The sequence below is a fragment of the Neoarius graeffei genome, chromosome 14, assembly GCF_027579695.1.
Source record: "Neoarius graeffei isolate fNeoGra1 chromosome 14, fNeoGra1.pri, whole genome shotgun sequence".
NCBI lineage: Eukaryota > Metazoa > Chordata > Actinopteri > Siluriformes > Ariidae > Neoarius > Neoarius graeffei.
In genome coordinates, this window is record NC_083582.1 from 43,516,087 (window position 1) to 43,538,846 (window position 22,760).

General features: G+C 39.3%; 1 protein-coding gene across 1 annotated transcript in view; it reads left to right on the plus strand.

Moving 5' to 3' along the window:
• Positions 1-22,760, plus strand: part of eif2ak1 (eukaryotic translation initiation factor 2-alpha kinase 1) — a 46,734-nt gene that overhangs the window by 20,505 nt on the left and 3,469 nt on the right. The window contains exons 3-14 of the mRNA XM_060939734.1: positions 5,823-5,959; positions 6,064-6,107; positions 6,221-6,314; positions 6,401-6,481; positions 6,591-6,687; positions 8,228-8,288; positions 8,371-8,704; positions 8,812-8,923; positions 11,574-11,680; positions 19,656-19,785; positions 20,333-20,412; positions 20,564-20,797. Of these exons, the coding sequence (XP_060795717.1) occupies positions 5,823-5,959; positions 6,064-6,107; positions 6,221-6,314; positions 6,401-6,481; positions 6,591-6,687; positions 8,228-8,288; positions 8,371-8,704; positions 8,812-8,923; positions 11,574-11,680; positions 19,656-19,785; positions 20,333-20,412; positions 20,564-20,797 (1,511 nt within the window). The remainder of the gene's footprint in view (positions 1-5,822; positions 5,960-6,063; positions 6,108-6,220; positions 6,315-6,400; positions 6,482-6,590; positions 6,688-8,227; positions 8,289-8,370; positions 8,705-8,811; positions 8,924-11,573; positions 11,681-19,655; positions 19,786-20,332; positions 20,413-20,563; positions 20,798-22,760) is intronic.

A 22,760-nucleotide genomic window follows, 5' to 3' on the forward strand; every position in this document is an offset into this window, starting at 1 on the left:
AAGGCCAAAGGCATCCGGTTCCAAACGCCCCTGTCCAAGATCAGGATCCACTGGACCGATGGGCCTCGGCTCTACAACAGTGCGCGAGAAGCAGCGAAAGAGATGAGGAAAAGGGGAATGGATGTACAGATGAAGGAAACTGGTGAGGAGCGCACGATGGAGCAGCGGATTCAGGCGGCATGGTCATGGCAACGCATCGGGGAACCAGGGGCGTGTGGAGGATTAACGCAACGCACCAGAGGAAGGCTGCAGGAGTTCAGGAGAGCTGAAGATGGAGGAAACATCTGATTGAAATGGGAGATCCGGACGGGCATAAAGTCTCATCTCAAAATAAGTGATCCATCACCATATCTTAGCTATATAGTACAGTACGTTAATGAGCAGACCTGGATATTTATGAGTAAAAGAGAGGTAATATGTTCCTGGGATAACGTCGGGGCTGGGGGGGGAAAGATGCGGAAATAGAGACAAAGTCATTTCAATACCCCAGGAGATAATCTTTGTTTATCCATTTGTTTATTGTTAAATACAGAGTTTAAATGCAAATTTACTACTATATACTACTAGGCCTTTTTTTACTTTTCATTTTGACTGGTGGAGTGGGAACGCAGAGAAATGTTGGACACTACTAGAAGGCAAGAGGGTCTATATGCAGGACCTCTATCCACCTCTAGTGAGGGGCCCCCCCCATTACTGGGGGACCTTCCCCTCTCCTACCAACAGGGGCACGGGCATGATTGAAGAGGCCCGTTGTTATCAGAAGCATTGTTCTGGAGTTAGAGTTCTTATTGTTGTTCGAGTTAAAGGTGTCAGTGGGAGAGAAGAGGGAAACTTAAAGAGTGGAGATGACGCAACATAGCCAGCTTAAAGTGGTGTCTCTGAATGTGAACGGGTTAAGTAACCCAATGAAAAGAGGGAAGGTAATAGCAAAACTAAAAAAAGAAAGAGCACAGGTTAATTTTCTACAGGAAACACATTTGTCAGATCAAGAGCATGAAAAATATAAAAGACTGGGATTTAAAAATACATACTATAGCTCATTCAAAAATGGGAGGAAAAGGGGGGTTTTGATATTGATACCGAATGGAACAAAATTTGAGACCTTAAAGGAAATTAAAGATAAGGAAGGAAGATACATTTTGGTTAAAGGGAAAATTGGAAATCAATTAGTTACACTCGTCAATGTCTACGCACCTCCGGACAGTGATGAGTTTTTTCAAGAACTTATTTGAAGTTGTTGTTCAGGAAATAGAAGGGATACTGATATGTGGAGGGGATTTTAACAATACACTGAATCAGGATTTGGACACAACTAGCGCAAAGAAAAATAGCAAAACTCAAGTGTCCCGATACTTAAATACTGTATTAACAGAGCTGGGAATTTCAGATGTCTGGAGGGAACTACATCCATTCGAAAGGGACTTCACATACTTCTCAGCTCCCCACTCAGTCTATTCAAGGATAGATTATTTTTTTATGAATGCAGCAGATAGATTTAGAATAGAAGAGTGTAAGATTGGAGTAGCAGACCTGTCAGATCATTGTATTCTGCACCTGACACTGAATATGATCAGCAGGAGACGGAATACAATATGGAGAATGAACGTTGGTGTACTAAACAATCCAGGATTCGTTGAGGACATCAAAAGAGAAATAAATACATACAAGGAAGAGAACGATAATGGGGAGGTAGACTTTACTACTCTATGGGATGCCATGAAAGCAGTTATGCGGGGAAAACTAATATCTCAAGCAGCATTTAATAAGAAAGATAGGTGGAAATTATATCAGATGAAGATTGAAGAGCTGAAAAAATTAGAGCAACAACATAAAGACTCGAATGATACAGGTTTACTTCAACAAATCAAGGAAGTGAGGACAAAAGTGAATGAGATACTAGGAGACGAAGTGGAAAAGAAATCCAGATTTCTAAAACAGACTTATTATGAATCAGGCCCAAAAGCTTCAAAATTACTAGCTAGGAGACTAAGGAAACAGCAACTCATGAATACAATTCATAAAATCAGAGATCCCATAACCAATTCATTAGAATTTGAACCAGGAAAAATAGAAAATGTCTTTGAAAAGTACTACAAAAAACTATATACACAACCACAATCAGCGGATGAGGAAGTAATAAGAAACTTTTTAAGTTCGTTAGATCTACCAACAATAGGAGAGAAACAGAACGAAAGTTTAAATTCATGTATCACAGTAAAGGAACTGGAAGAAGCCATTAATAAGTTGAAATCAAATAAAGCTCCGGGGAGTGACGGCTTCCCGGCAGAATGGTACAAAATGTTTAAAAAGGAATTGGGCCCAATGTTATTAGCAGCCTTCAATGAAACCTTAAAAAAAGGCAAGATCCCCCCCTCTTGGAAAGAAGCGATAATTACGGTGATACCCAAGGAGGGAAAAGATACGGAATTCTGTGAAAACTATAGGCCTATATCAATATTAAACTGTGATTACAAGATATACACAACCATCCTAGCTAAAAGAATCGAAACTTTTATGGCAGAATTAATTAATGAAGATCAATGTGGCTTTATCAAGGGACGCCAAACACAGGACAATATAAGGAGGACTTTACATATAATTGAAGAAGTACAAAAAAAGGGAGAAAGTGCATTGCTGCTCAGTTTGGACGCAGAAAAAGCTTTCGATAGCGTCAGTTGGAAATTTTTATATCTTACTCTAGAAAGATTCGGCTTTAATGCAGACTCCGTTAACATTATTAGAACACTTTATCAGGACCCGAAGGCTAGAATTAAAATAAATGGTAACCTCACTAACTGGTTCAAACTGGAAAGATCTACTAGACAGGGCTGTTGCTTATCGCCAACTCTCTTTGCAATTTACATAGAACCTTTGGCCCAGGCAATAAGAGAAGATGATGATATAGCAGGGATAGAGGTAAAGGGCACAGAACATAAAATTGGTCTATTTGCAGATGATGTTATAATCAGTCTAAAACAACCAGATGTCTGTCTTCCAAGACTTATGGAAAGATTGGATTCATTTTATTACTTGTCGGGATATAAACTCAATGTGACAAAAACACAGGTACTACCCATTAACTATAACCCACCCCAAGCCATTCAACAAACATATAAATTCAAATGGAAAGCAAAAACAATGAAATATCTAGGTGTAAATATTAGTGGAAACTTAACAAAACTGTACGAAATTAATTATGGGACTCTAAATCAAGAAATTCAAAAAGATATAGAAAGATGGAAGGCGCTAACATTAGATTTTAGCTCCAGAATAGAAATCATAAAGATGAATGTTTTACCGAGGATATTATACTTATTCCAATCATTACCAACAGAAATCCCCACATCACAATTCAGAGAATGGAACAAAAAAATCTCACGATTCATCTGGGCAGGGAAAAGACCAAGGATAAAATATGCAACTCTTCAGATTCCCAAGGACAAAGGCGGGTTAGCCCTACCAAACCTCTTAGAATATTATTATGCTGCCCAAACTCGGCCTTTGGTGTATTGGTGTGACCCTGAGTATACTGCAAGGTGGAAAGAAATAGAATTAAAAAGAGAGGGATACCACATCCAAAGTATGATTGCAAACAGGGACATGTTTAAAAAATATAAGAATATGCTTGATCCAATTACTAGATTCACTCTGGAAATCTGGTTCACAGTGATTAGGAAATACAAGTTAGAAAGTGAAACAAAAATTTTGAGCTGGCTGATTGGTGACTCTAAATTTAAACCAGGGGTAATGGATAGTAGCTATGAACAATGGATAGACAAGGGGATTACAGCAATTTGTACAATAATGGATCGGGGTAAAATTAAAAGTTTCCAAAAACTGAAGAGGGAATATGGACTGGAGGATTGCGACCTGTTTAGATATTACCAAGTTAGAGACTTCTTTGACAAAGAGATAAAACCAGATCTTCCCCAGGAGTTGAATAAAGTAACTATAACACTGTGTAATGCTTATAGAAACATCACTGGAAGAGTGGTCTCGGCACTGTACCAAGGGCTAGAGAGGAGCAGAGGAACTACTACACTGTATGTGAGAGACAGATGGGTGAAAGAAAGTAAAATGCTGTTAACTGATGAGGACTGGCTTAACATATGTGATGTACAGCGAACCACCACCAGCTCCAGGATGTGGAAGGAATTCTGTTGGAAAAATATGATCAGGTTCTTTATCACTCCCAAAAGAAAGAACAAAATTACAACTACACAACAAACATGCTGGAGACGGTGTGGAGAGCAGAATGCAGGTCACACTCATGTTTTTTGGGAATGTACTAAAATAAGAAACTATTGGAATGATGTGTGGGCAGAATTGAAAACGATACTGGGATATGAATTACCAAAGTCATGTGAGATATTATACCTGTGTAACCTGACAAAGGAAAATGTACAATACGAAGATGGATATCTGGCAAAAATTCTATTGGCTGCGGCCAAGAAAGCAATTACCAGGAAATGGTGTAGAGAGGACCCTCCTACTCGGAGGAACTGGCTGGACATAGTGGAGGAGATAATCAACATGGAAAAATTTACTTATATATTGAGACTTCAACAAACAAAATTTGATAAGAAATGCGAGAAATGGATGGATTATAAAACCCAAAGCAGAGGCACCACTGAAAACTTGGACTGATGTCAGAGACAATTGAGGACTATTAATAACATGTACCCCACTGACCCTGTAATATGTTCTGTAATGTTGTTTTGTTTTGTCTTTGTTTTTTTTTTTTGCCAAAAATTAATAAAATTTGAGTTAAAAAAAAAAAGAATTAGGTGTATCTATCTCATTCTCTCACACACACACACACACACACACACACACACATATATATATATATATATATATATATATATATATATATATATATATATATATATATATATACAGGTATATATGTATGGTGTATAATTATATCCTTCTAAAGAAAAAGCATTGCAAAATAAGAAAATAATTTAATCTTCTTGCATTCCTTATTTAAAAAAAATTAATAAAAAATGAAAAATCTTTTATAAAGGTCCAACAGAACTTTCTTCAAGTACACAATAGAACAAGTGTAGATATTAATCTTTATCAAAATAATATTTACCTCGGGCCGGCACGGTAGTGTAGTGGTTAGCGCTGTCGCCTCACAGCAAGAAGGTCCGGGTTTGAGCCCTGTGGCCGGCGAGGGCCTTTCTGTGCGGAGTTTGCATGTTCTCCCCGTGTCCGCGTGGGTTTCCTCCGGGTGCTCCGGTTTCCCCCACAGTCCAAAGACATGCAGGTTAGGTTAATTGGTAGCTCTAAATTGACCGTAGGTGTGAATGTGAGTGTGAATGGTTGTCTGTGTCTATGTGTCAGCCCTGTGATGACCTGGCGACTTGTCCAGGGTGTACCCCGCCTTTCGTCCGTAGTCAGCTGGGATAGGCTCCAGCTTGCCTGCGACCCTGTAGAACAGGATAAACAGCTAGAGATAACGAGATGAGATATTTACCTCTATGCAGCAGGACATTATAACTTTTTTATAATTTGCATATAAATTTTTATTTATATCCTCCTTCCTTCAACACCGATCGTATTAGTTGTGTGGGTATATTTTGAATCCCTTTCATGTTTATCGGTTCAAGTTTGAAATGAAATATTACCTGAAAATTGGAAAACAGAAACTCATCACTGTTTCCCTAATGTAGACAAACTAGTAATTACTTTATTAATAGTATTTTTTCTCAATGGCTAGTTGCCGTTTTTCTGAATGTTGTTGCATCACTTTCTAATTCTCTGTTTAAGTTAGTTTTTGTTTGTTTGTTTGTTTGTTTTTTGGCCTGTTTTAGTGATTGGTCAGCGACTAGCAGCAATGAACCTCCTCTCTCCGCTGGCCGTCAGTGATGAGTTCAGCACAGTGAGACTGCAGCACAGCCGGGCCTTCGCTGAGCTCCTGCATGCAGCCAGCTCATCACTGTTTCCTCAGGTAAACACAGTAACCTGAACAGCCAAGTTATTACTTAGATTTTTAGAGAAAAGAGGAGACAATATGGTTTTTTTGTTTTTGTTTGTTTGCTTGTTTCTTGACAGGATCAAGTGTACCTAAATGCTGATAGCCAAAACCCTGTGCTAAGGTGAGGAGATCACAGATGGTAAACAGTTACGCAGTTCTTTTGTTGGTGTATTTGTTTTATATGGACATTTAAAGTATATTAAGTAGATCTTTTAGTATCTTTTTATATTTCAGAACAAAAGGCGGTCTTTTCCAAACGTCTCGCTACCTCAGTGAATTTGAAGAAATCTCAGCATTGGGCAGAGGATCATATGGAAAAGTTTTTAAGGTTTTGTAATCTATGACACATACTGTATCCTGGTTTCTAAATGGCTTTTTATGTTTTCGTGACATTTTACTCATTGTCTTTCACAGGTGAAAAACAAGTTGGATGGACAGGATTACGCTGTAAAAAAGATTCTGATCAATAACGTGACGAGGAGTGAGTGTATGAAGGTAACGTGATGTCCTGATGAAGTAGAACAGCATATTTAGTTTGTCCTGTATACCTACGACCCACATGTAGAAATGTAAGATGTAACATTTTATGAATGATTTGTTGTAGGTCTTACGGGAGGTTAAAGTTTTGTCCAGTCTTCAGCATCGGAACATTGTTGGATATCACACTGCATGGATGGAGCATGTGCAGCCTGCTGTGAAGAGTAAATCACTTGTATTAAGTATACACTTTTAGCTCATATCTGGCTTTCCTCCTGCAAGCAAAAGTTAATTCTGCCCTCTTTGTTCATCTGTCAGTTCCTAGAATAGTGTTACACAAGGTATTGAGAACGCCAGCTCTGGAGTTTCAAACCGAAGATTTTAAACATGCATGTTCAGCCCTGGCCTATTTGAAGTGATGTGATTGTTTTATTAAATTATTAACTTTTCTCGTAATTTTCATTAATGATTACAGATACAATTCACGTGTTTTAGCATGAATATATGTTTCCATTAATAATCTCAAGATTTAAATTAATAATTTATTATTATTATTTCATTATTTATCTCCGTTGAGGTTAATTTAATTTATTAGCTTTTTGCCATAGCAAGATCTTTATATATACATACATTATGGCTTGGAAACCACTACAGCTTGCACCAATTACAGTGGCCCCATTGTACAATCTGCATGTCTTTTAAACTGTGGGGGAAACCCACGCAGACACGGGGAGAACATGCAAACTCCACACAGAAAGGCCCCTGTCGGCCACAAGGTTCGAACCCGGAACCTTCTTGCTGTGAGGCGACAGTGCTAACCACTACACCATTCTGCCGCCGCAGGTTGATCTTTATTTCATGTATGTGCATTCATAAGAGTGTCTGGGTTTATTTTTTTAATTGACTTTTTTTTTTACTTGATCTGATGCTTACTTGATTTTCTACATCAAAGGTCGTAACACAAAATAAAACTCTGCGTGTACATGTCTGTAGGGTAGACTAAATAAAACAAATGGTTTCTAATGAAGCAATATTGCATGAACAAGCGTGCGGTTATACTGAATATCTACACAGCTATAATTCGGCCGTAGACACGAGCCTGCAGGCTGGGTGCCATAGCCAGTCACAGCCATGCCGATATTTATTATAACCACATGATTGTGAGTTTGATATTGCTTTTATACAGCAGTTCTATAAACAGGACATTTATATTGCGTGACATTTCAGACACAATATGGCCAAATGTTCTGTTTATTTTTGCTCCGCTAGTAGAAATAGATCCCGAAGGAGCTACACTCACAAATAGCCTGTTGGATAGATGGTTAGCTAGCTTACACTGATTTTGTACGTTCCCCTTAAACGTGCTTCCAGTACAACTGGTGTCCCTTCTTCAGCTGATGAGCTTCATATTTTAAATCAAAAGTTATGTTTCTGAAAATAACATTTGCCATGTCTGCTGATAATGTCGCTAACACGACGGTAACGGTTTCAACCTAGGAAGTGGAATTTTACATGGTGAACTTTTACATGTAGTGTGATAGACATAGTGAAAGGTCCTAGGGTGGTTATAGGCACTCCTGGAACTCTGCTTGACCAGTTAAATTTGTGGACCTTTGAGGGCCTTGTCCAAGGGTCCAGCAATGGCAGCTTGGCATTGAGACCCCAACCCTCCAATCAGTAACCCAGAGACTTAACCCGTTGAGCCACCACTGCTTCCAGATTAGTAGACTAGAACTAACTGTTGTACTTATCCTGTTATTCTAGACTGTACACCTACTTTTTTGGGGGCCATACCAGCTTTAGAAACACCGTCACAAACAGAAAGGTAAGATCATTCCTATTCTTTACTGAAATGGAACAGATAAACATGCTTACTGCAATTTTATGAGAATGAGTCTCTTTTGCAGACTTGTTGAGGAGAGCACCAGTAGCACCAATGGATCATCCATTGTTTTTGAAAACTCTGAATGTTCAAAGGACAGAAAAGGACAATCTTTAAACGTGCTAAAGAATGGCTCAAATATTATTCAAAGATCTACAATGGCAAAAGGGCAGAGAAGTCAGGCATGGGCCACAAAAAATGTGCACAACCCACAAAACTTTGTCCCGTGTGCGTTCCTGGGAGAGCAACGCTCTTTTGGGGAGACCTGCCCCGCGCTTCGGTGGGAAAGTTCAACGCTGTCAGAGGAGTCATATGTTGATACGAGCAGTCAGCAGTGGGCTGAAAACCATCCAAAGGAGGTATGTTGTTGTTCATCATCTTCCAAACAATGCTGACAAAGAAAAGAAAATGTATTGTGTAATGTTTTAATTTCTTCATTAGCTTGACATTGACGTCCATTCTACAGGTTCAGTTCCACTTAATGCTTTACATCCAAATGCAGCTGTGTGAGCGTTCATTGAAAGACTGGATTCAGGCAAGGAACTTTACACTGAAGTCAGAACTCACAATGTCAACAGGTAAATTTAATGGATGATTAACTGGCAGGGATTACTTGCTCTGTATTATTGTTTTAGTCATTTCCTTGTACAATGGCAGAAAAAGTTGGGACAGTATCGAAAATGCAAATTAAAAAAAGAAAGCAGTGATTTTCTAAATTGACTTTAACCTGTATTTCATTGCAGACTGTATGAACCCAAGATATTTCATGTTTTGTCTGGTCGACTTCATTTCATTTTTTAATATACATCCATTCCTGCATTACAGGCCTGCAACACATTCCAAAAAAAGTTGGGACGGAGGCAATTTAGGGCTAGTAATGAGATAAAACAATTAAATAATGATGTGATTTGAAACAGGTGATGTCAACAGGTGACTGTAATGATTTGGTACAAAATCAGTATCCAGGAAAGGCCTAGTCTTTTGAGGAGCAAAGATGAGCTGAGGATCTTCAGTTCGTCCACAAATGTGTGAGAAAATTATTGAAATGTTTGAAAATAACGTTCTTCAAAGAAAGATCGAAAGGGATTTGGATATTTCATTCTCTATGGTACATAATGTCTCATCTCATTATCTCTAGCCGCTTTATCCTGTTCTACAGGGTCACAGGCAAGCTGGAGCCTATCCCAGCTGACTACGGGCGAAAGGCGGGGTACACCCTGGACAAGCCGCCAGGTCATCACAGGGCTGACACATAGACACAGACAACCATTCACACTCACATTCACACCTACGGTCAATTTAGAGTCACCAGCTAACCTAACCTGCATGTCTTTGGACTGTGGGGGAAACCGGAGCACCCGGAGGAAACCCACGGGGAGAACATGCAAACTCCGCACAGAAAGGCCCTCGCCGGCCACGGGGCTCGAACCCGGACCTTCTTGCTGTGAGGCGACAGCGCTAACCACTACACCACCGTGCCGCCCGGTACATAATGTAATTAAACAATTCAAGAAACGTGGAGCAATTTTGATGCATAAAGGACAAGGGCACAAGCCTAAGCTGAACACCCATGATGTCTGATCCCTCAGAAGGTACTGCATCAAAAACTGTCATTCATCTATAGCTGATATAACCACTTGGGGCTCGGGATTACTCTGGCAAATCTTTGTCAAGCTCTACAATATGGAGTTATGTCCACAAATGCCAGTTGAAACTTTACTATGCAAAAAGGAAGCCTTATGTTAACTGTGTTCAGAAATGCACTGAGTTCTCTGGGTTCAGAGGCATCTGGGATGGACCATCACACAGTGGAAATGTGTATTATGGTCAGATGAATCATTTTTCCAGGTCTTTTTTTGGAAGAAATGGATGTCTTGTGCTCTGGCCCAAAGATAAAAAGGGCATTCCAGACTGTTACCAGCAACAAGTCCAAAAGCCAGGGTCTGTCATGGTATGGGGTTGTGTTACACTTGTGTGATGGATCATTAATGCAGAAAAGTACATTGATATTTTGGAGCAACATATGCTGCCTTCAAGACGACATCTTTTCCAGGGGGATTTCAACAAGACAATGCAAAACCACGTTCTGCACACATTACAAAGGCATGGCTGTGGAAGAAGAAGGTGTCCGTCCCCTCTGTACCCAAGAGAGGATATGTGGCGAATTTTGAAGCGAAAAATATGACGAAGCCGACCCCGTACTGTTGCACACCTTAAGACCTGTTTGCAGGAAGAACGGGACAGAATAACACCTGAAATGCTTTATCACTTGTCTTCAGTCCCTAAATATCTAAGTGTTGTGAGAAGGAATGGCAACATTATAAAGTGGCAAATGCTTTACCATCTCAACTTTTGTTTTTTAAATGTGTTGCAAGACTCAAAATTGAAACGTGTTTATTTTGAAAAAAAAATTTATGAGATGAAACATCAAATAATGTTTTTAATGTGTATTGTTTTGAGTGCAATACCGGTCAAAGATTATTTGTTGTCATTTATCATTGTTTTCAGTTTTAATTTCAGTTTATACATGAGTGATTCCACGCTTATGGGTACTGAAATGGGGACATGAACTTATTCACCTAAAACCATTTCTTTTTTTACCATCAGGTCACAAAACATGGAATCTTTAATGAATGATATGTTAAAAGATAACTTTAATTTTCTGAGATGTAATAAAAACATATTTATATGCCAAAGTCAAGCCTATGAGTTCCAAAATGATGTCTGTTACATTACTTCTGTTACGATTGTCCATCTCGCGTCTGTTACAAATTAATTACAATCTAGCTATATACCATGTTAATCTTATTGAAAGAATGTGTATGTTCATTCTACTACACATGTTTATTAATTATATTTGCTAAAACATCACCTTCCTATGTTTCAAAAAGTAATTCTACATTGTTAAAATTGAGAATCTATATGTCCACAACACTTCTGTTACGTTCTGACTTTGGCATATAAATATGTTTTTATTACATCTCAGAAAATTAAAGTTATCTTTTAACATATCATTCATTAAAGATTACATGTTTTGTGACCTGATGGTAAAAAAAAGAAATGGTTTTAGGTGAATTTTTAAAAATAAGTTCATGTCCCCATTTCAGTACCCGTAAGCGTGGAATCACTCACATACATACATACATACATACATACATACATACATACGACACAGCATTTGTATCTGTGAATATAAATGCAAGCTGATTACAATTTCTTTATTTGCAGGTTCCTTTCAGACATTTGACTCTCAACGAGCATCTGATATCTTAAAAAAAATACTTGAAGGGGTGGAGTATATTCACTCCTGTGGAATTATGCACAGAGACCTTAAGGTAGGTTTATGCAAATTTACTTTTAGATTTTCACATAGTTCTTCAAAAGATAAAATCAGAAATAATCCTCAACTAGAAGGACACTTTGAGAGCACAGACCTCCACCAAGGACAACAGTCGACTCTTCGGTGATGTGGAAATCAACGACCGCTTTATATATCTGGATATATTTACAGAACTACTAGAATTATGTGCCTACATGTATATTCCAGAGGATTACTGGTACCCATGAATGTGGATTGTGATATGGAGTCGTTGTATTTCTACACTGGCTACTTTGTCGCTATTGAACTTTACTGCCATCAGCTGGATTTTAAGATGTATGGCATTGAGTGCAGACTTCCGCCAAGACCAAATGCCGTATATCGCAACAGTAGTGAAACAGAAGCTAAATTCATGGATCTGCCCCGTGGCTTGGATCCGCTAAAATTTTAATGGGTTCTTTCTTTGCTCATGATGCACCCTTCCACCAAGTTTCATGAAAATCAGGTCGGTAGGTTTTGCACAATCCTGCTTACAGAAAGACAAATATACTGCAGAGAAACTGTAATGTCCTTGGAGGAAGTAATAAATCTGTGGTTGCTATGGCATGAGGCTCTAATTTAGAAAATGGGGTGTGAGAGTAAAAGGGAATGATTCACCTCATTTGTGCTTCTTACTGATTTGTACATGCAGCATGCCATTTATGGAAGACATTTAGAACTTTAGTAGAGCCAGTTCTTCTGTATGGCTCAGAAACCTGGACCCTAACTACCAAGCTTGAGAGTTGTCTTGACGGATGCTATACAAATCTGTTAAGAAGAGCACAAAACATGAGCTGGAGGGACCATGCCACTCTTGGCCAAATCTACGGAGGATTACCCTGAGTATCTCAGAAGCTTAAGCAAAAGTGTCTACAGTTTGCTGGCCATTGCCATCGTGCCACAGGAGAAGTAATTTCCTTTCTCCTTCTATAGCACCCTTCTGGCAAAGTTGTATCCAGAAAGTTAACATACCCAGACACCAGAGACTCGGGCATCGATATTGAAGACCTGGGTTCAGCGATGCACGACTGCTGTGTCTGGAGAGAGTTAGTTATGGGAATCTCGCCCACCCCTGTGGTCGAAGGATGATGATGATCATAGAAGACAAAGTTATCTATTGGATCAGTCTGTCTATCTGTCTGAGGTCCTGAGAAAAACACGCAAAACGTAGGCAGGGGGTTGGTGAAGCTTTGAAGTTTGTTTAGAAAGATTGCTGAGTTTAAGATTGGCAGCCTGATCTGAAAGATAAACAGGCATTGGAAGCAAGCTTGTTGAGATCCGACCCACATTTAAAGACACAAAAGATTTTTGAAATTTCATCCTCTCTCGTAGAAGAATCCTATTGCATGCTACGGTACTTGCAGAACTTTTTGATGTGGGTTGTGCTGTCTGCTTTATCATGTGGCTTATTAAAATAAAGCATGGAGAACAAAACCATCACATCTGGTCACTAAAAGACTCAATAATCATATCATGAGCCATTCCACCAAATCGGTGCCATTTCCGTCCCTAGAAAATTATATGTATAAATGCACATAAAAATGTACTTTAAAATACATTTCCTTATTACGCAGAATGTCCTGCACATTGATCTGATTTTCAAATTTAAGATATATAATTGTAAGGATTAATAAAAACTACCTAAAACACTAAAAAATAGCATGTGTTACCTGTCCCCGCACTCTGTACTTACAGATACGAGCACGCTTCCTGTTTCGCGTCTGCGCAGCCAATTTTGAGGGGCTGCCACGGCCAAACGCTTATGAAATGCTAAGCACCGGGAAAGGTTCTTATGCAGCTTAGTCCAAAGTTGCCATGTACCAAGTTTGGGAGAAATTGGGCAAAAACTGAGGGAGGAGAAGCATTTTAATTGATTTTCAGAAAATGCAAAATGGCGGGAAAACTACCTGGGCGGAAAATGACGTCAGAGGGTGCACTGGACTCGTCTTGGCCCAAGGATTCCAGGGATACCAAGTTTTTGAAAATTGGACCAACGGTTCAAAAGTTACAATCAGAAATGTGCCTGCGACCTTGAGCCATTGGTGGCGCTAGAGAGTTTAAGGCGGTGACTTGAAACCTGCTGAGAAGAACCTTGAGTGTGTGAGGAATCGGTGTGCAAAAGTTCACAACTTTTAGGGGCTGCTATAGAGATGCAGAGGCGGAACGTGTGTAGTTTTCCAAATAATTCCATAGAAATGAATGGGAAATTTCGGGTGATTTTGTGCTCATGTCTCGGCCGCCCTTTGGCGTATCTTACCGAAACCTGGCTACACGCACTGCATCACTCTCTCAATTTCCCCCAGGGGAATTGTTGTCTCTAGGTAACTATGAAATATTATGATTAAAATCCTTCAGAAACAGTATTTCTTTTGCACTGTTGTGTGACTCCATATCCTATCCATGGTTTAAATATATATTTTTCATAAGAAATCCACAATATCTTAGTTAAAATACACATTTTAGTCGTGTCCCTGAGTTTTCACTCAGTCCTGTTACCCAAACATATTACCCCGTCTGACAAATTTGGAACATTCCATAAATCACATGCTCAACAGGAAGTTACATCAGCTGTGTCTTCTGAAGGCCATGGGAAGACCAAAAGTTAGTTCTCTCATTTACTTTTCTGTATATTTGATGATTTTTTAACTTTGACTGATAAGGTCAATGTCAACATACTGTCCTGTTACTTAAATTATTTCTTAGATGATATTTGTTTATTTTAAAAATACAGATTTTTGGTAAATCACTAGAATGTGCTAAATGTGGTCATGCTATTAGCGATGACGCCATGTGGCTTAATTCCATGTATTAGCTAATCCTAGGCTAAAAACTCAGTCCTGTTACTTTCAGTCCTGTTACTCATAATAAAGAGTATGCAGCCATCTTTGACTTCCAAACCTTGTAAAAAAAATAAATAAATAACGTAGCCTGAGGTTGACCAATACACGTTTTGAATAGTTAAATATGTGTGTTGTTATAATCAGTGTTGAAAAGATATAACAAATTAAGTTTAATTTGGGAGTGGTACAACAAGCAAATGGCACCCATTCGGTGGAATGTCCCTCGTATGGCCCTCCTTCTTGACTACATAAGGAAACTCTCATTGCTTCTAAGTTTCTGAGAACTTTTTGGCTAACTAGGTGGAGAACAGTGTTGCTATCTGCTTGCATGATTGCTGTGTTTGCCCAGTTGTGTGAGGTGCATGTAAATATTATCACACCACTCTCTAATGAGCAGATAGAGTACTTTTATCAGAAGCGCATTCTGGACTGTTCGTGTATTTGAGGTAGCTATACCATGTTTGAGAGAGAGAGAGCGAGAGAGAGAGAGCGCAAAAGAATAATCATATTATTAGCACCAGATTCCAGTCGGGTCTTGAGACTTTCTTAAATGAAGCAGTGAGGTGTATGGGAAGGACAGTCGGGTCCTGAGAAAAGAATCGAGAAACTGTAGACAACCACTGTGTCCGTTTCTCTTATTGCATAGAAGGATTTATTGTAGAGAAATCAGTCAGTGTACAGGGTGAGTACACTGCACAATGGCATTAAAGTCAGCATTACTTTTGACATGTATAGCACCCATATTTCCTCTTGCAGCTCAATAAAAGGTCTGTCAGTATAACTGCCAGTCAGTCAATTATTGCGCCGTACAAAGAACACATTCAAAAATACAGGATGCATTTAATTCCTCTTGATTTTGAGTTTTATTTGGTTGGCTCATGACACTCTCAACAGATTCTTGGATCTTACACTACCGTTCAAAAGTTTGGGGTCACTTTGAAATGTCCTTATTTTTGAAAGAAAAGCACTGTTCTTTTCAATGAAGATCACTTTAAACTAATCAGAAATCCACTCTATACATTGCTAATGTGGTAAATGACTATTCTAGCTGCAAATGTCTGGTTTTTGGTGCAATATCTCCATAGGTGTATAGAGGCCCATTTCCAGCAACTCTCACTCCAGTGTTCTAATGGTACAATGTGTTTGCTCATTGCCTCAGAAGGCTAATGGATGATGAGAAAACCCTTGTACAATCATGTTAGCACAGCTGAAAACAGTTTAGCTCTTTAGAGAAGCTATAAAACTGACCTTCCTTTGAGCAGATTGAGTTTCTGGAGCATCACATTTGTGGGGTCGATTAAATGCTCAAAATGGCCAGAAAAATGTCTTGACTATATTTTCTATTCATTTTACAACTTATGGTGGTAAATAAAAGTGTGACTTTTCACGGAAAACACAAAATTGTCTGGGTGACTCCAAACTTTTGAACGGTAGTGTATCCCTAGCACTAAAGGTTATAATTGAAGCATTAGACTGCACAATCATAAAAACATTACTAAACCAACTCCCTGTTCTTTATGGAGATTATCCATTACTAACACCCTCTTTATCTGTGAGCCAAAGCTAAAAAGTTTCATCATATTTTCATGTTCTTGTAGTCAAGTCAGGTTGTGGGTTTTTTTTTTTTTTTTGGACAGTTTAACAGAAGGGCAAAGATATTGTGCCTCGACAACTCTGATGCAACACCAAGAAAGTACTGAACTTTACAAGTACAGTACAAGTATACTACATTTTTAGTAGTTAAGGGCAAACATGTACATTAGTCAGTGTTGCCAGATTGGGCGGTTTTGAATTCTACTTTGCGGGCAAAAAATGGCTTGGGCTGGTTGACAAAAATTGGGCGGGTTTGACGTTAGTTCGGCGGGTTTTTATCAGATGTTTATAAATATTTCGCACCAACGTTGTGTGTGAGAATGCAGCCAGAGACACTTTTATATAGCCTTAGAAGGACTTTGATGCAGCACATTCTATGTACTATCTACGTCCACTCGTCTACATCCAATCCATATTAAACTAAGCCAAATTATGTTCTTGAATATGCGAAGGAAATCAGGAAAAACAGCTATCTTTGGTCAACTGAGGCAAGTCATAGACCTAGTTTACCCAGTACCCCTTAGGTATTTTAAACAACCAAAATCTAGCATTGGCCTAAATTAATCATTAACAATAAACATTAATCTCATTAAGTATTATTTAAACAAAAAAAAGTCGATGTAACTGTAAGACTAATATGAATGTGTGTAATGTATTGCAGAAACTGAACTCGTAAACTAGTAAATAAGAATGATGCAATCCATTCTCCATTTTCTCTTCTCATGTTACATTCAGCCATGCATCGTAGCCTAACTTTTTATTTTTTTTAATTGAAGTATATAAAACAGGTACAATCAGGGCTTTGAACTGGTTCAAGGAATGAAAACGAAAACCGGGAACATTTTCTATTTCACATGGAACAGAAACGAAACCAGAAACTTTATTATTTTTTATGTTCCGGAACAGAAACGCTTATTAAAAATAATGGTAACCGGTTAATACCGGTTTTTATTTCGTTCCTCAAAGTTTCCGTAGCCTACAAATAAAAAAGTCATTCTTCTCCTGCGCAAGTTTCTATGACCCGCTGGGGTTCACTTCCTGTGTGACGTTCGCTGACTGAATGTAGAGAGCGGGAGGGTGGACTACTATCACGTCTCCACATCTTAAATAAGAGGTAAATATTGCAGTCTATCGTTATTCGAAAACGTCAATTTCAAACACAATATCAATATATTTGTCCACGTTAATGAGAGGCTCGCGAACATTAAATGACGTTAACCTCTGTTAGCCTATCAGTGCATAGGGCCTGACTAGCCTTTGGTAACACACTAAACGAATTATCTTTCATTTTTGGCACTTTTTCTGTTTGTGTAGATGGGAAGACATACTGAGAATCCAAATCGCCAACATTTGAAATAATAATTGTTTTGAATTATTTCTTGTCTTATTTAATGAAGGTTGTAATAGAATTAGCCTACATTTGGCTTAAGCTGGATGAGACAGAGACATAATTTTATAGCCATTTGTTAAACAGCTGACAGGGAATGTAATTAACCGTTCCAGGAACGAAATTTTTTTGTTCTAACCGGTTCGGGAACGTCTATTTAATGGTGGAACCCAAAACCGGAAATGTTAAAATTCCGTTTCTGTTCGGAACGAACCAATAGGAAAAAAATTCTGGTTCAAAGCCCTGGGTACAATCTAACAAATCCACAAAAATCAGGATAACAGATGAAGAAAATACATGGATGTAGACAAAAATAAATTAAGCAGAATAACTAGGCCTATAAAATTAATAAAACAAATAGGATAAATAAAAAATAAATAACCTCAGAAATGCAGATGTTACATATGCATCGTAGCCTAACATAGCCTACATAATATTATGCGTGTGCATCACCGACTGGTGCATGTAGGATTCAGAACACGGCAGATGATTGCAAAGTTATAATCTGATTCAACCACACGGAGCCGAGTACCAGACAGCAGATTTTTCACCTCCAGCACGGGTGGTCTCATGTTGCCATTTAGAAGTTGTTTGCATTGTTGTTCGATTTACAAATAGTATACTGGTCTTTAGCTGCATATTTTTACTTTACAAGATAGGCATCAAGTAGATTTTACATTTTTTGGGCGGTTTTAAGTGCATTTTGGCGGGTTTTGAACATATTTTGGGCTGGAAAACGTCAGCATTATCTGGCAACACTGACAGTGTAAAGCTGGGGGGTGTGAGGTGGAAAGGAGGACTCTGGAGACAGGTGTTGACACTCACTGGCCTCTTTATTAGGAACACCTGATCATTCATGCAATTTTCCAATCAGCTGTCATGTGAAAGGTCATGAGTTTCATTTAATGTTCTCATCAAATCAGAATGGGGAAAAATATGATCGCAGGAACTGACTGGTATGGTCGTTAGTGTCAGACTGGCTGGTTTGAGTATTTCACAAATTGTTGATCTGGGATTTTCATGGACAACAGTCTGTAGAGTTTACACAGAATGGTATGAAGAAAAAAAAACGTTCTGTGGATCGAAATGCCTTGTTGACAGGAGAGGTGAGTGAAGAATGGAAGGACTGGCTCAAGCTGACAGGAAGGCATGGTAACTCAAATATTCACCCTTTTGAACCCTGGGTGAGCAGAAAAGTATTGCAGAATGGACAACACACAGAATCTTGTGGTAGATGAGGTACAACAGCCAAAGACCACGTCACCTCTCACTCCTGTAAGCCCGAAACAGGAATCCGAGGCCACGTTGGGTATAGGCTCACCAAAACTGTTGAAGATCACTGAAAGAAAATCAATGCAAACACACAACAGTTCACTGCTTGTGTTGCAAGGAGCAACATACAGGTGAAAACAATCATGTTACCTGCAGCTTCGGCTGACTCCTCGGTCTAGCCTCATCCAACAATCAACCGTGGCTCCACTGCCATAATTAACCACACAGCGCATCAGCTTCTGATCCGAACAGAACAGCATCAGTATAAACCAGACATCAAAAATATATGAGGGCAAAGCTGAGCAAACTGTCCAAATGACAAATAAATGGCAGACTTTGTGTTTAGTCCAGCAATTTTATTTATTTATTTATTTTTTTGGAAAAATGTTGTCAGTTTCGATAGCACATTTAGGGATACCCCCAAACTCTGCAGGGTGGTGTTAGTCATTTGTAGGCTTACGTTTATTTCATTTTGTAACATAAATGTGTTCAATATAGCAGATGGACCTAGCCTTTTCCTTTATGTTGGGGGAGACATCTTGTATTTCCAGACTTTAAATGATTTGATGAAACTTCTTTAATGAGCCATATATCTGTATTTAGAATTGCTTGGTACGGTTTATGAAATGAAGCATGTGGTGTTTGAAATGGAAGCAGGATGGCCTGTAAGAGATCTCCTGCCATTTGCCTTTTTTTGTAAGCCAAAATGTTCACGTAGAGAACTTGCTAAACTTACTAAAAATGTTTAAATATTTATTCTGTCAGAAAAACTTGCATTTATTTGAAAGTGCAATGACATCACTGTGCCTTTGCAGCAAATGAATGATCATGAAATGTTTATTACTTTTGTTTGTTTACAGCCAAGGAATATTTTCCTGCAAGGGAATGAGTGCCATATAAAAATAGGCGACTTTGGATTGGCTTGTACGGCTATCATGATGAATGAAAATGAACAGCTACCTTCCAGTTCTCATATAAATGGAAACGCAGGTGAGACCTGATTTATTTAATTATGTAAACAAATGGGCGGCACGGTGGTGTAGTGGTTAGCACTGTCGCCTCACAGCAAGAAGGTTCTGGGTTTGAGCCCAGCGGCCAGCGAGGGCCTTTCTGTGTGGAGTTTGCATGTTCTCCCCATGTCCGCGTGGGTTTCCTCCGGGTGCTCCGGTTTCCCCCACAGTCCAAAGACATGCAGGTTAGGCTAATTGGTGACTCTAAATTGACCGTAGGTGTGAATGTGAGTGTGAATGGTTGTCTATGTGTCAGCCCTGCGATGACCTGGCGACTTGTCCAGGGTGTACCCCGCCTTTCGCCCGTAGTCAGCTGGGATAGGCTCCAGCTTGCCTGCGACCCTGTAGAACAGGATAAGCGGCTACAGATAATGGATGGATGTAAACAAATGTCCACACTACACCATCCTCCTACTCAATATTATTAAACTTTGCAAGCCCTGTTTTGGATCCACTAGTAGTGAGTTTTTGTTGAGAGCCTTGTGTCTTGGTATCACAGCTTCTGTATTTAAAATCTTGTTTCTCAGAGTACTCTCACACTACAGGAGTGGGCACTTTTGTTTATGCGTCTCCAGAACAACTGCAGGGCTCTCATTATGACTCAAAGGTAATTAAATCCACTCTACTCATTATGCATATTGAAACGGTGCTTTACTACATTAATATACCCACTGGTTATGTGGAACAGCTCATTGAACTGCCTGATAGTAGACACCAAGTTCTACTGTTTTCTCTGAATCTTTCCTCGGTGTTAACAGTCAGACATGTATAGTGTCGGTGTGATCGCCATCGAGTTGTTCCAGCCTTTTGGGACAGAGATGGAACGTGTGCAAACACTTGGAGACGTGAGAAAGGGGAAGGTTCCAGATGACCTGTCTAAGAACTGGCCAGTCCTGACTGAGCAAATTAAACTGCTGACAAGCCTGGACCCTACACTGCGACCAAGTGCATCCCAGCTGCTGCAAAGCGATCTCTTTAACAACAAAGACATGGTATGTGTGCCTGCAACGGCTTCTACGTTTTTTCATATAAAGTAATAAAATGCAATCTGACAAAGTTTCTTACGGTTTGTTTTGCTATAAACAAATCACCACATTCAAGGTCAAGATAACGGTCATATACGTGAAATTCTTTGTGGCTACAGTGTGAATGGTTAGAGAAAATAAAACTGTTGATCTCACATGAGAAATTTAAAGTGCTGATGACACGTTTTTGACATATTTGATGTTTTATAACATAAAAAGTAATTCCCGATGATCCATATATTAATTCACGAAGGCGCCTATTTTACAAGTTATGATAAACGCGGCTATTTGGGCAAATTTGACGGGGCTGCAGCACCCAGGAGACGAAAGAGGAGGAGGAGCTATATGACGTCAGCGAAAGAACCTTCCTCCTAACTTACCAGTTTGTTGTTGATGCGACAGGTGTTCAGTTTGTCATTATTAGTATTATTATTATGCATTATTTTATTTATATATATATATATATATATATATATATATATATATATATATATATATATATTAGTGCTGTCAAGCGATTAAAATATTTAATCACGATTAATGTCGCGACTGTCATAGTTAACTCGCGATTAATCGCAATTTAATCGCACATTTTTGTCACATGAAAAACCATTGTAATTCTCTTATCAGCATAAAAAAGTGAATGGGCTTGCTCACCGTTCGAACTACGGGGGTACTCGGGGGATCTGAGATCCCCTGAAACAGACATGAGATCCCTTGAAAACATGATTTGGGAAATGTTGGGGGGTCTCTAAAATATTGGCAAAATGATGTTTATTGACATAGGAATCGTGTGTAACAGGAAGCATTTGCATATCCGAAGTGAGCGCGCGATGGAGAGCCGCGCTCTGAGACAAGCGCAAGCACCCCCCAAGGGAAAATAAGGGACCCCCCCCGAAAATATCGGCATAGTTCGAACACTGGTTGTATCAATTTTTTTTTTTTTTTATTGCAGAGCATAACACGTCTTGTTACAGCCACTGCAAAGTGGGGCTGGAGCCGCCGATGGGAAAACGAAACCAGCCGAGCACCGTGGCTCTTCGGGAGAGGGCAGAGGACTCTGGCTGTGCGGGGCGTGGCATCATGTCACAGAGCGTTAATCTCGCGATAAAAAAATTATCGCCGTTAAAATTGAGTCAAGTTAACACGTTAATAACGCGACATTTTTGACAGCACTAATATATATATATATATATATAAATTATGCCTTTGCGTTGTGTTGCCGGCTTTTGCTCCAAAACCTACAAGGATGGGGTAAGTTTATTCAAGTTTCCCAGAGATCCCGAGCTGCATGCGAAGTGGGTGAAGCAAGTCAGGCGCACTCGTGACAAGTGGGAGCCCTCACCAACATCCGTCCTGTGCTCTGAACACTTCGATTTGGATTGTTTTGACACCCTTCCCAGCTTAAAAGAATCTCTTGGGTGTTCAGTTCATCACAAACGTGTGTTACTACCATCAGCAGTGCCTACACAGTGTTGCCAGATTGGGAGGTTTCCCGCCCAGTTGAGCGGTTTCAAGTGCATTTTGGTGGGTTTTGAACATATTTTGGGCTGGAAAACGTCAGCAGTATCTGTTGCCAGATACTGCTGAAGTTTTCCAGCCCAAAATATGTTCAAAACCCACCAAAATGCACTTGAAACTGCCCAACTGGGCGGGATTCCTCCCAATCTGGCAACACGGCCAGTATTCCGGAGGGGGTCTACTAGTAGCTATACCGGATCCAAAGACAGTCCTCCTGTCAGAACATGTGTTGTGAAACGACATAAGATAAAGGTACGTAGAGCTATAGATTCTACATGATAATCATAAATGTAATCATAAAGTCGGCGTGATATCAGTCATGTATTTGCTTGTGAAAGCTTGTGGCTTTCATGTAACTGCCGCCTAGCAACGAGAGGCAAAGGGTAAAGAGGGTAGGCTATCATAGATT